Source organism: Cynocephalus volans, chromosome 10 (assembly GCF_027409185.1).
Source record: "Cynocephalus volans isolate mCynVol1 chromosome 10, mCynVol1.pri, whole genome shotgun sequence".
NCBI classification, from domain to species: Eukaryota; Metazoa; Chordata; class Mammalia; order Dermoptera; family Cynocephalidae; genus Cynocephalus; species Cynocephalus volans.
The window spans coordinates 15,616,088-15,628,613 of record NC_084469.1 but is presented as its reverse complement, the minus strand read 5'-3'; the positions used below and the strand labels follow the sequence as shown (position 1 = coordinate 15,628,613).

At 52.2% G+C, this 12,526-nt stretch overlaps 1 protein-coding gene across 1 annotated transcript; it reads right to left on the bottom strand.

Moving 5' to 3' along the window:
• Nucleotides 1-217: 217 nt before the first annotated feature.
• Nucleotides 218-10,343, bottom strand: EPX (eosinophil peroxidase). Its single transcript, XM_063112552.1, has 12 exons — nt 10,268-10,343; nt 10,050-10,143; nt 9,645-9,820; nt 9,333-9,450; nt 9,084-9,213; nt 7,998-8,204; nt 6,405-6,723; nt 4,718-4,878; nt 4,105-4,360; nt 3,477-3,647; nt 1,009-1,246; nt 218-419 (listed from the first exon to the last, which is right to left on the bottom strand). The coding sequence occupies exons 1-12, from the start codon at nt 10,341-10,343 to the stop codon at nt 218-220; spliced, it is 2,148 nt and encodes a 715-aa protein (XP_062968622.1).
• Between the last annotated feature and the right edge of the window lie 2,183 nt (nt 10,344-12,526).

Below are 12,526 nucleotides of genomic sequence, written 5' to 3'. Positions count from 1 at the left end.
ATTGTCCCCTAAAGTCCTAGGCCCTGAGATTGACAATTATCCCAGAAGCTAGCACACTGGGAAGCCATTAGAAAAGAGTACCCAGTCCCTAGTGACAAGTTTGGTTGTTTCTGCTTAGAGGCCTAAGAGGACTCAGCCATACCCTCCAGGGAAGGATGTGAGGGCCTGACCCAGCCCCAAGGCTTCTAGGGGTGGCCTCCCCTTACCTGCAAGAGTCTCATTTTTCTCGCCAGGCCGACAGGTTCAACCTGGGGATACAGCTGCAGCTCACAAAATCCCGGGGGTAGATGTTGGCCCTGAAGATGTCCTTCGAAACAGTGGTGATACCGGTATTGTCACACACAATTCGAGACAAGGAGATCTGGCTCAGGGCCCTGCGCTGTCTTCTGGTGAAAACACCCCATTTCTGCCACCAGAACCTACCAGGCAGTCAAGAGATTTGGGTAAAGGTTGGAGAGGAATTACCTTATAATGAGCACCTGTCATGTGCCAGGTACTTTACGTATGTTATTTCATTCAGTTCTCACAAAATTCCTGCAAGGTAGGTATTATTCCCATTTTATAAATGAAGAAATGGGTTTAGTGATTAAACAATTGCCCAGTAGTAAGTGCACAGTAAGTTAAGTGGCCAGGGCTGGATTTGAACTCAGGCAAATGCCAAATCCAAATAAGGAGTCAGGCCTTAAACCATAAGCTTATGGGAAGGAAACCAGATTTAGCCTTTACTGCCCATGTTTTCTGGGATCCACTAGCTCAGAACAGTAAGTGTGACAAGTTTATCTGCTGGGTTTAAGGTGACTCCAGCTAAGGCAATGTCAGCCCTGCCTGGGTCAGTGTCTCTCCTCCTGACCCAGCTTTCCAGGGAGGAGCCTCCTGGTCTCAGATCCTATGAACTTGGAAGAAACAAAGCTAAAAAGAGCACTATTTCCCATTGTTTAGTCTGGAAGTGCTAGTGTTTTCCTGCTCTGCCTCTGGTGCTGATGTGTTAGGATAGGGTCACTTACTTACCTGTCTCCATCTCGGGCTCTTCTGAACTGGTTCTCTAAAAGGCAAGCCAGAAGAGGTCCAACTCGGGCCCCCGGCAAAAGGGGCTCTGCGATGGCCCCAATCCAGATATCAATGTTGTCTGGTGTCCCATACAGATTCAGGAACTTCTGTGCCAAATCTTGGTTTTTTAGTACCCGGCTAAGCTGTGCCAGATTCTGGGGCTGGGAAAGCCCGCAGAAGCGCCTCCAAGCATTATAGCCTGCGGGGGAAGGGAGGAGAAGCAGCTTCTGTCTTGCTGACTGCCCATCAGCTTCTGCTTCTTCCCACAAGTCCTCCAAGAGGAGAAGCTCTGTGGTCAGTCGATACTGGGCAGAACAAGATCTCTACTGCAGAAGAGGCCCCAAACCTTCCAAAGGCCAGACTGATCTGATGCATCGGACTGAGGAGTGTGTCCTAAGGTGAAAAGCTGTTGTAACCCAAAACTCATAAGCACATGTCTGACATTTAATGATATTATTATTGGTCTCATGTGCAATTAATTAGGCACAAATAACACAGTACCCCAAATAAAAGACTCTCAGGTTCGTAGAATGAGTGGATGAGCAGGTGAATAAATGAGTGAACAAACCAACAAATGAAGAACAAGGATGAAATTTATCTACTCATGAAGAGCATGGGTAAAATTCATCTACTCAGATAAAATTCATCTACCGCACACTGTATAATTCCATTTATAAGAGAGATCCAGAATAAGCAAAAATATAGAATACAAGAAAAAATACAGAAAGGGTATTAGTGGTTATCAGGGGCTGGGTGGGAATAGGGAGTGACCGTTATTACAAGATTTCTTTTGGGGGTGATGAAAATGTTCTGATAATTAGATCATAGTGATGGTCGCACAACTCTAAGCATAATAAAATCATTGAATTGTATACTTCATACGGGTGAATTTTGTGGTATGTTACTTGTATTTCAATAAAGCCATTTTTAAAAGGTTATCATCTACTCAGAAACTTCCAGAGACCAGCCATACTGATTTCTCAGCTACCAGGATCCCATGCCAGGGCCAAGCCACGTAATATGGTGTAGACAGTCAAGGTAGGAGACAGCTTTGCCGTAACCTGAACACCCTAACACCAGCCCAACATCTTCCATTGAACTACAACTGACAAACACCAACTCCAGCTGAACAAAGGAAACCATACAATGTTTTAGCACTACTAAGCACCATTGTGTGGGCACCCATCCCTCAGGACCCTCGCGGCACCTTTGTGAGGTACTTTTATGGTACGTTAATTATATCTGGTATATTTGCTGAAGTTGAGCAATCATGACTTTTCCAAGGTCTCTTCACTATTAAGTGGAGTGCAAATTCCAAATTTGGGGTTGGACTTGGGAAGGGATTAGAGGAGACTGCAAGAGCTAGGATCAGGATAATATTTCGGGGCTGGCTGGGAGAGAACAGGTATTGGGGGGAATAGAAACTCACTGCTTGGCAACTTGGCTGCTAGCCACCTCAGTTATCCAGCAGGGGGCGCCCACATCTCCTTAGCTGTCAGGGGCACCCAAGTATAAGGAGAAATTCTTGAGTGCCTGCTGTGTGCCTGCCAGGTGCTGTGTTAAATGGAGTAGGCAGTAGGAAGTCCCCATACTCCTTTATCTTGGCCAAAGACCAGCCAAGGCAGATGGGGCTTCAGGTTCTATCCAGACAGGGAGGTAGGAGGTAGGGAGGAGAGCAGGGCAAGGCAGGAGGCAAGCCTGCCCCTAATGGTGTTGCACAGGATTGAACAGGGGGAAGAAAGAAGAAATTAGAAATTTAAATTCAGATTTCATTACTTCGTACTTATGTGACCTGGGGCAAATTACTAGCTGTCTCTGAGCGTATTTCCAAATCTATAAAATGGCTGTAATAACTGCTTCTCAAGGTCATTGGTAGGATGGAATGAATTAATATACATGAAAGTGCCTAGCAAAATGCCAACGTTTCTTCTTTCCTGGGATAAAGTCTTTTGTGCCCTCACCAAACAACCAATGAGCCTTAATTTTACTCCACCTGTTCCCTGCCTCTAAGGCTCTTTGCCTTTCTCCACTTAGAGCAAGAAGTCGGTTTCTGCAGCCCTGGAATTTTAGCCTTTCTCCTTGGAACTTGCCAGCGTGTGGGCAATGGAGCAGTTCTCCCCTGCCTTTTCAATCTACCACTTTTCTCTACTTCGAAAGTCCTGATCTCCTTTTTTCAGCTCCTGTGCCCCATCCCGGTCCTGTGGTGAACCTACAGTTGGAGCCCCTACAGCGGATGGGAAGACTGGGCAGGACGGCGGAGCGGTGCTCCAGGGTGCGCCGCTGCCTCAGCCTCGGCCTGCATGCCTCTGCACCGCTGTGCGTCCTGTGGACATCCCAGTCAGAACGGAGGCGCCAAGGGTCTTCTCTCAACTCCCCGAGCAGCCCCAACCTGAGCGAAGCCGAGGAGGAGGGGCGAGCAGCCCCCTCACCTGGAAGGCCATGGTCCCGGCTGCGTTGCATATTGAGAGCCGCCAGGTCCAGCCCGATTCTTCTCACTTGCCGAAACAGCCGGTCCCGGAGCTCATCCACTAGCATGGAATCTTGACGGTTCAGCTTGGCAGGGGTGGCCATGAGGCCTCGGAGGATGGGGTCGATGCCTCCTGATGGGAGGGAATGTGAGCAGCACAGATTGGATCAGCCTCTGGGAAGTCCTTTGGATTATCCCGTTATGCCAAGCTAGCTGAGCACTGGCAAGCCAGTCGCTTAGATTCTACAGTGTTTGTCAGGAAACAGAGAACTGGGTGGACATGAAGGAGCTGGAGCTGGGAGGGAGAGGGTCACCCCCCTTCCCAAAGAAAAAGTAGAAGGTGAGCAACTTTCAGGTTACAACCCACTAGTCTGACATTGGTCTCCGTCCCTTTTAGAAATCCTCTCATCCTGCTGGGGTTGGGGACCTGTGACTGAGGGTCTTGCTGAAACCTGCCTGGTTACCACTGCCCCAGGGAGATATTAGCATGGCCCGAGCAGCAGCCTGACCCTTTGGCAGTAAGCCTGGCCTACCTGGGGGAGGGTTGCTCCCCGCCCACACCCGCATTTGCCTCTGGAAAACCTGGTCACCTTCATACACTATTCTCCAGCTGGCAAAGAAGGCAGAGCTAAGTGGGACACGTGAGTTGGGTGCTGAGGCCCGGTACTGGCTGTCCAAGCGGAACATGAAGGGCTGGAGCAAGGTGTGGCCGAAGCGGAAGGCCAGGGTGAAGACATTGGACACACGCGGGTCCACATTGGAGCAATAACCCCTGTAGGGCCCCAGGGTTCTCCTGGCCCGGGCCTTTCCCAGAACCAGGGGCAGAAAGTCTCGGTAGGTGATGATCTGGAAGAGGAGACACGGGGGGAACACAACCTCAGCAGCTGCCCATCCTGTACCCTTGCCATCAGAGTGACTTTTTGCTTTCCAAAAGGCTGCTCAGGCACATTAATTCTTTACTGTCATCAAAGCAAATGTGATGATGTTAATTTCCCATTGGTGGATGGAGATGAGTGACATTGGACAGAGTCATACAGTAAGCTAGTGGCAGAATCAGGGGTAGAGGTCAGATCTCAGGGCCACCTCCAATCACTCAGACCGAGCTGGCTTGAGGCAGACCCCCAAGGAAGTGTGAAGAAAGGTGGCAGCCACTCCCTCAGATTGGTTCCAATGCCAGGTTTTCTTCTGGAGGATGCACCCTACCTGAACCATGGCCCCCACGATCTTCCGGGCCTCATTGTACAGCTTGTCTCCGCTCCACTGGGGATTCAGGCGTCTCAGCTCAGTGGCCAGACGGTTGTGCTCTCGCATAAAGAGAGTGTGCATGGCGGCCAATTTGGGGGTTTCACTTGTTCGGGAGTCACCTTGAAAAACCCAAGGTCCATTTATATGAGAGGTCCACAGGCCTTCCCAGAGAAATGTCTTTCTGCTAAGGCAGACAGAGGTTCGAGGACTGAAGAGATGGTGGGCCAAGCTCCTAGTGTTGTGGGGCTTGTCACTGACCGCCACCCTCCTCCCCCAACACAACAGACCAGGAGGGGGAGGACAGTGGGGTCTTGGATCCCTAAGTGGCTGGAGCAGGTTTGGGCTAAGTGGGAAAGCCCAGGGCAGCTGCTGGTCTCAGGCCTAATGATTCCACTCTAGAAGACAACCAGACCCACAGTGTGAATCCGCTATCGTGGAGGGAGCTGGATGACTCTGGCAACCTTGACTTTGGGACAGTGAGCCCACCTGTCCCATGAACTTCATCCATCTGCATTTTCTCTACTAAGGGCTGTACCTTTTCCTATCTTTGGACTTGATATCATGCTGCTTTCCCCAGGAAGCCAGAGAGAAAGAGAAAGGCGGGTGAGGTTGGGTAGAGCCCTGTTCCTGTACCTACACTTGCTCCTGTAGGCAGGGAGGAAACAAAGTCAGTAATTTGCTTGCTTTTAACTAAGCCCTTTTGGACAAGGTCTTATTTAGGCTATTCTTCAGTTGATGTTTCATGAAGGCACATGCTGCTCTTCCCAGGACACACAAATGCACAATCCTTAGGGAGGCTGGAGCCGACTCCCTGTGAGGAAAGCAGGGGAGTAGAGTGGGCAGAGCAGAGCCCCGGGGACTGCACAGACGAGTTTCTAATGTGGACTCTGCCATTGAAACTGTGCTCTTGAGCACATATTTATCTTCCTGCAGTCTCAGTTTCTCGTCTATAAAAAGAGGATGATAATAATTTCCTCTTTTCAGGGCTGCTGTAAGGTTTAGAGGTGACACATATAAATATCTTAACCAAAAATGATTACCATTGTCGTTATAAACACACACATGGGGACAAAGACCCTGAGGAGAGTTCAAGTCATGCACCCAGAAGAACGCACCAGGTAATAGTGTTGAGCGCGCGCGTGCGTGTGCGTGTGCGTGTGTGCGTGTGCGTGTGTGTGTGTGTGTGTGTGTGTGTGTGTGGTGGCGGAAGTGGGGAGTTAAGGAAATCCAGTCCAAAGAAGAAAAAACTTTAAGTGGAAGTAATAGGTACTTTCAGGTAACTAAAGGGGCAGTTGCTCTGTGAAAGAGGGACAGTGTCTTCTCTGAGCTTCCAGAAGCATGGTGGATATTGGATCGAAATGAGGAAGACCTTTCTAACAGTCAGAGCTGTTTGGGGATGGGCTGGAGTGCCATATAAGTGGTGAGATAGTCAAGCAGTGATCTCTGGCCACACACAGGGGACTTGCAAAGGGACTTCCTTCAACTGAGTGGTTTTGCAATGACTATGCACAGGTCTATGCCTATGGTGTGCCTAGTATGGAGATCCCAAACCAAGTACCCTCACCACATCCCACCACGGCTTCCCAATCCAGACCCCAGGGACTGGCTGTTTCCTGGGAAGACACCATCTTTCCCCCAGTCTGACCTGCCAGGAAGCAGGGGATGCGCACGGCGCGGTTGGTGAGGAGACAGGGGTCATCGTGCAGGTTGTCGAAGGGCAGCAGGGCCCGTCCATTGTCGTGGAAGCGTTGGTTGGTGGCCAGCAGCCCTAGATAGTTGGTCTTGTTGCGGAGCCGCAGAGCAAGGGAGACCTCGCTGCCGTACACCATGCTGGCATCCACGAAGGAGGTGAGCGCATTGATCTGGTTTCGGACTTCGTTCCTGTTTTGGGGGCATGAGGGTGCCGAGCGGAAGAAGGGGATGCAGTCACGCTGGTTCTTGATGCGGGGGTCATTGGCTGGAATCTGAGGTGGGAGAGGAGTCGGTGACACTGAGGCCCTTCAATAGCAGGCTCACTCCTCTCAGTCATCCCCACCCTCCTCAAAATCTTGCTCAAAACCCCCTCCTCCAGGAAGCCCTCCTTGACTCACTCAGACTCACTCTGCTCACACTTTCAGTCTGAGTGATGTTAGCACTTCGTTTCATAGAGTCATGAAAGGTTAGAAATGGACAAGGCTTTTGAAATAATCTATATCCTTACTTTACAGATGGGGAAACTGAACCTCAGAGAGAAAGTGACAACTAGTTAGTGGGAGAGGTGGGATTAGAATTTAGTTTTTCTAGGGCCAGCCTATGGCTCACTTGGGAGAGTGTGGTGCTGATAACATCAAGGCCAAGGGTACAGATCCCCTTACCAGTCATCTTACATAAAAAAAAAATTTAGTTTTTCTGACATTTAGGCCTGTGTTCTTTTAATTCTGTCCAACTCGACAGATGTTTGCTAAGCCCCTTTCCTAAGCTGGGTGCTTTGGAGACTATCAAGGTCAAAAAACCCAGCAAAGTTTGCAGGAAGCTGGTAGTTCAGTGAAAACAGACACACACACACAGAGAATTAAGTAACTTTAAATTGAGATGGCATTTGCCATGCCTGATATAAAAAGCAAATGTTAAATATGTAATAGGAAGATCTGGGAAGGCTCCTCAGAGTGGGTGCCCTGAGCCAGGGCTTGAGGAATGGGTAAGGTTGCAACAGGGAGGGGCTAGACAGGGGCCCTCATATGTCATCCCTCATGAGAGCTGCTCTACCTATTAAGGGTGAGTGTGTGATATATGTCCCTCCTATATTCCCAGCAATGACTCTGCTCCCTGGATTTTCTTCCCAAGTGCCCCCACGCTATCCTTGCCTTCCAGCCTGAAGGATAGGACCCTGCTCACAGCCTGACTCCAGGAGTTGGCAAGAGCTGCAGGGCCCTTGGACCACCCCAGGAGGGAGAGGAGGGCAAGAGCTAAGAGACCCCTAATGGCTTCCAAAAGTAGGGGCCAAGAGTGTTCCCCTGATGGATCAGACCCTTAGATTGCTTCCCCTTCCTGAGCCTCCTGGCAGATTGCCTCGTCCTCACCCCTCAAACATGCACAGCACGGAGTCTATGCCCAGCTGTGTTTCTTGTGTCTCTGTCTTATACCCCAGCTCCACAGATAGCTCCTTAAGGATGGTGCTGCAGTCTTCCAGATCCCCACCCCCAGTGCTCCACCTGTACTGGAGGCCACACCAGGGGCCTGGGAGGTTGGCTGAGGGTACCTTAATGGGGAAGCAGGGGGGCAGCTGGGCACAGGTCCTCTCACAGTCAACACCAGCAGTGAAGGCCACTCTGGCTGGAGACTCCGGGGAGAAGCCCAGGTCGTGGTCAATGAACTGGCCCCACTGCATGAACATGAGGGCCCGGCCCCGATCGGAGGTCAGCCTCTCGCTGGGGAAGCGCACGATCTGGTTGGAGACAGCCCGGACCTGGTAGGGAAATAAGGTCAGCAGGGGCCACGCAAGGTGTTGGAGCCAACCCAGGACTCAGGAGCAGAAGCTCCCCCAGCTGGAGTTGCAATCCCTCCTCCTCTTCTGCCCTCTCCTCCCCTTTCCTCCTTTGTTCCTGGAGATGTAACCACCTCTTGTTGAGGCTGTCATTCCTGGAAGGATAGCCTCCAGCCTGGTTCCTGAGGGTCCCGGCAGTAAGTAGAAGGAGAAAGGCCAGGTTGGCTAGCTCAGATCTCACTGCCCTTCCCAAGAGGCAAATAGATCAAACTGAGAGGTCAATGTATAGGCTGATAGGTCACTTGATGATAGGATGGATTCATAGATGCATGGGCTGGTTGTAAGGTGATGGATAATAAACATAGAATTGGATGGATGGATGGAAGGATCAATAGAAGAAAAATTAACAAATAGATGTTGATAGATGGGTAGAGAAGATAGATTATGATACTGACATATCAATAGAAAATTGATGAATCAAAGAATGCGAAATAGTATGGATCAATAGATATAAGCCAGATGAAGGTGTGCAGCTCTTTATGTTCAGCAGGATACTTTGACACTAACTTTCTCAGGGAAAAAAACCCCAATACTGAAATAGCTAGCATTAATAGATCATGTCCTACCTGGCTGTTTATACCAGGTACTTTAATATTTACACTAGCTTGATGAGGCAGGTTTTACTGCCATTTTACAGATGAGGAAACTGATACTCAGGAAGGTATATTATTTGCCCAAAGTCACCCAGCTGGACAGTGGTAGAACCTGGGTGTGAGCCCTGTCTGGCTGACTCTGGGCTGAGTCTTACTCTCCACATGTGAAAGAGATCAAGCAGACTCCAGACCCTCAACCCCGACTCACAAGGGGGAGGAGGAAGCCATTGCGTCTCTTGCCAGGGGTCCAGCCAAAGGGGAGCGACAGCCCGTCCTCATACTCGGCAGGCAGCCAGCGGGACAGGGCCAGGTTAGAGGCCCCCAGCCAGGGTCTCTTCCTGCAGCAGGGGAGGGGTTGGGGTTAGGAGACTTAGCATGGAGGGAGGGGGTGGGTGAGGAGAGGGGGTGGGTGAGGGGAGCGGGTGTCCCTGAGTCAGGTGCAGCCCCTGGTACACACTTGTTGTTGCATCTCCCAGTGATGGTACGGTACTTGTCGCTGCACTTCTCAGCCTGATCCTGGAGAGCACAGCCACTGGCCCTGGACAGCAGCCACAGCTGGGGTTCCGTTAGCACATCTGGGGGAGGGCAGGTGAGCAGGGTCCTGGGTCCAGGGTCCTAGCTCCTCCCTGGGCCAGCCTGTTCCATGCCTCCCATCCCTTTGCCTTCTCTCCTCCCAACACCCCAGGGCTTGGCACCCCCCCTCCCCTCCTGGCTTCCTTCCACTCTCAGGTGAGGCCAGGCCCTGGGGGTTCAATGTGGAGCACAGTACCAGTGACATTGAAGGATCTGGGCCTCTGAGGTTGTAACCTCTCCTTCAGCAGCCCTAAGGCCACATGCATGTAATCTGCGGCCCTCACGGCTGTCTTGGTGGCTGCTACCGGTTGCTTGAAGTAGGACAGGAGGTCCATGGGGCTGGCCGACCCGCTGCGAAGGCGCTGCTTGATCCTACCCACAGGAGGAGGAGTGAGGGCTGGAGAAAGGGTGCGGCCCCACCCAGCAGAGCCCCAGCCCTGGACAGTATAAACAGACGTAAGTTCAGAGGAAGGCGGGCTATCTGCCAATAGTGGAGGTGCCATGGTGCCCAGGGGTGAGGGTTGGGTGAGATGACCTTGGCTGAAACCCATCCCCCTTACTGACCCTCCCAGGCCCATGCGGCCCCCAGACCCAGGCCCACCTCCTCTGCGTCCTGTTGTAGGCAGCATCCACCAGCAACTTGGCCTCTGCTATGCAGTCCTGAAGGACCGGGGTCTCCACCACCCTGGGGGAGGCTGTTCAAAGGGATGGAGACTCAGGGTCCAGGGGAGCCACCAGACCCCCCAGATCCAAGCATTTCCCCCTCCATTCTCTTCCCTCAGACCACCCCTCCTCCTTGGCTATCCAAGGGGCTATTACCTGGGGCCGTGCCCTCACAAGGCTGGGCAAGGATGAATGTGGCCAGGACCCCTGCCAGGCCCAGCAGCAGCTGCATCTCTGAGACCCCCAGCCACAGCTGGGGAGGAGAGTGACACCCACAGTCTGCACGGGTGGGTCCCCTGCTTCCTTCTCTCCTGGAGGATCCCTAGCCAACCTTTCACCTCCTCCTGCCCTTCTCTGGAAGTAGTTAGGAAGGAACTTTTATAGTCCGTCCTAAGGTGGGGGAGGGCGGCCCTGGACCCTAGAAGCCCAGCCTCTTAGGTGGAGCTCTGGAACCTCCCTCTGGTTTTCAGGGGAGTTGTGAGACTGAAACTCCCCACCCCTCCCATCACCTCCTCCTTGCCGGCTTGGGATGTCTTCCCTCCTCCCCCCTCCTTGTTCCGTCCCCACCCTCTACCCTTGAGTCCACTGATGTATTTCTCCCAGGGCTCAGAGCAGTGCCTCAGACACAGGAGTTGCTCGGTGAATATTTGCTGGAAGACTGAGGAGCAGAGTGCCTCAGAAGAGGACTGCACCTGGTCCTGCCACTAACTAGCTGCATGGCCTTGGACAAGTCACTTTTCTCTCCAGGCCTCAATTTCCACATCCCCAAAATGGGAGTTGGGCCAGATGATTAGAAAAGCCCCTTTCCTCCCCCAACAGGGCAGACACTGGGTCTGCCTTACTGTCGTATCCTCCATAGCCAGCACAAGGTCTGACGTTCAGTAGGTGCTCAATAAGTTTTTGTTGAGTGAATGAATGATACATGATCATCGATTATTGGCCCCCGCCCTTAACCCCTGGCCCTACCAGCTCCCTCCAAGTTGCCAGGGAGAGTGTGAGGGGATGGCTGAGGCAGGGCCTGGCAGTGAAATACCTTGAGGGCCATCTGGGGGACATGATGAGATGTCACAGGTGCAACGTCAACAGAGTGAGCTGCTAGAAACAGGCCTCCGTAAAAGCTGAGGTCCTGCCTTGGGCTTTATGCCGCTCTAAGTGTTTCTTCAATGCATATCAGTAGTAGGTTTACTCTGAATAGAAGGTTTAAGTTCTGAATTTCTATTGGGCTTGATCAGAGGTAGCTTCTTTAGAAGGAGCTGCTGCAGTGGGCTCGGAATGACCTGGGTTTGAATTCAGCTCTGTCACTGGCTGTGCGACCTTGGAAGAGCCTCCTTTCCCATCTTATGTGTAGAAGATGCCCCAGTCCATCTTCCCCCAAGGGCCCATCCTCTCTCTCACCTCCTTGCCTTTCCCCCTGCACTTTCCTCCTCTGGATGGGCCCTGCTATTCCCAAGTGTCCTTGTGTCCTGTCCTCCACCCCATGCTCTACCTAGACCCTGTCCAACACCTTCCATAGTCCCCTCCTCCCAGAGCAATGCCACCGGCCCTGACAGTTGCTCTTGAAACAGCTGCTTCGCTTCTGCAACCCCTTTCACAAGTTCCAGTTGATGGCCTGGGCCCTCCTGATCTTATCTCCTTATCTTCAGCAGAGGCCTCTGACATGCGACAAAGGGCCTGATGGAAAGTCACTGTGAAGGGTCTGAAAGTGCACTGGATTGGTGGTAAATCGCATCAACCCCTGGACCTCAGTTTCCTGCATCTCAGTTTCCCCTGTGAAATGGGGACAGTGACCTTCATGAAGGAGGGATAATTTAAAGATTGCAAAGTGTTCCTCAACTGTGCTTCACCTCCCCAGCACTCAGGAAGCCTGATACCCCAGGTTGGAGCCAGGGTGGGGAGTGTGTAACCCAGGTTGCCCTCCTTCCAGGGTCCCTGGCACTCAGAGCAACCTCTGCTCTCTTCCCACAGGAGACTGTCATTCTTCAGCAATAGTGAGGCGTGCAAGGGTTTTGCCACAGCTGTGGGTTGCTGGGACAAGCCCAAGATGGACCCCAGGGCTCTAGACTCAGCCATGCCGCTTTGGCCAACCTCTTGGGGATTGGGGCCTACCGATTGCATGAGGTGCTGATGTGAGGCAAGCAGATGGGAGGGGACCACCGAAAGGCTCTGCACAACCAGACTCTGGAGGGCAGCTACCTGGAGGCGCTGCAGGGCTGGGCCCTGGTGTCTGGACTGGCAGACAGAGGTCCAGGCAAGGAGACTGGAGGAGAAGCAGAGCCTGCCACCTGGCTGTCCTGGGCTCTGGCATCTGGATGCTCATCAGCCTACTTTCTGCCTTCCTCCCACAGGACCCTGCCACTGTGCTCAATCACCCAGCCCTCCACATGTAAACCCCACCCTTTCGTCTGCTTCTGGGCG

Coding starts and splice junctions, on each gene's coding strand:
- EPX (XM_063112552.1), bottom strand. CDS start 10,343: ATGCAGCTGCTGCTGGGCCTGGCAGGGGTCCTGGCCACATTCATCCTT. Junction 6,724..7,997: donor CCCCCTGCTTCCCCATTAAG/GTACCCTCAGCC, acceptor CTCCCACCTCAG/ATTCCAGCCAATGACCCCCG. Junction 4,361..4,717: donor TCGTGGGGGCCATGGTTCAG/GTAGGGTGCATC, acceptor CTCCTCTTCCAG/ATCATCACCTACCGAGACTT.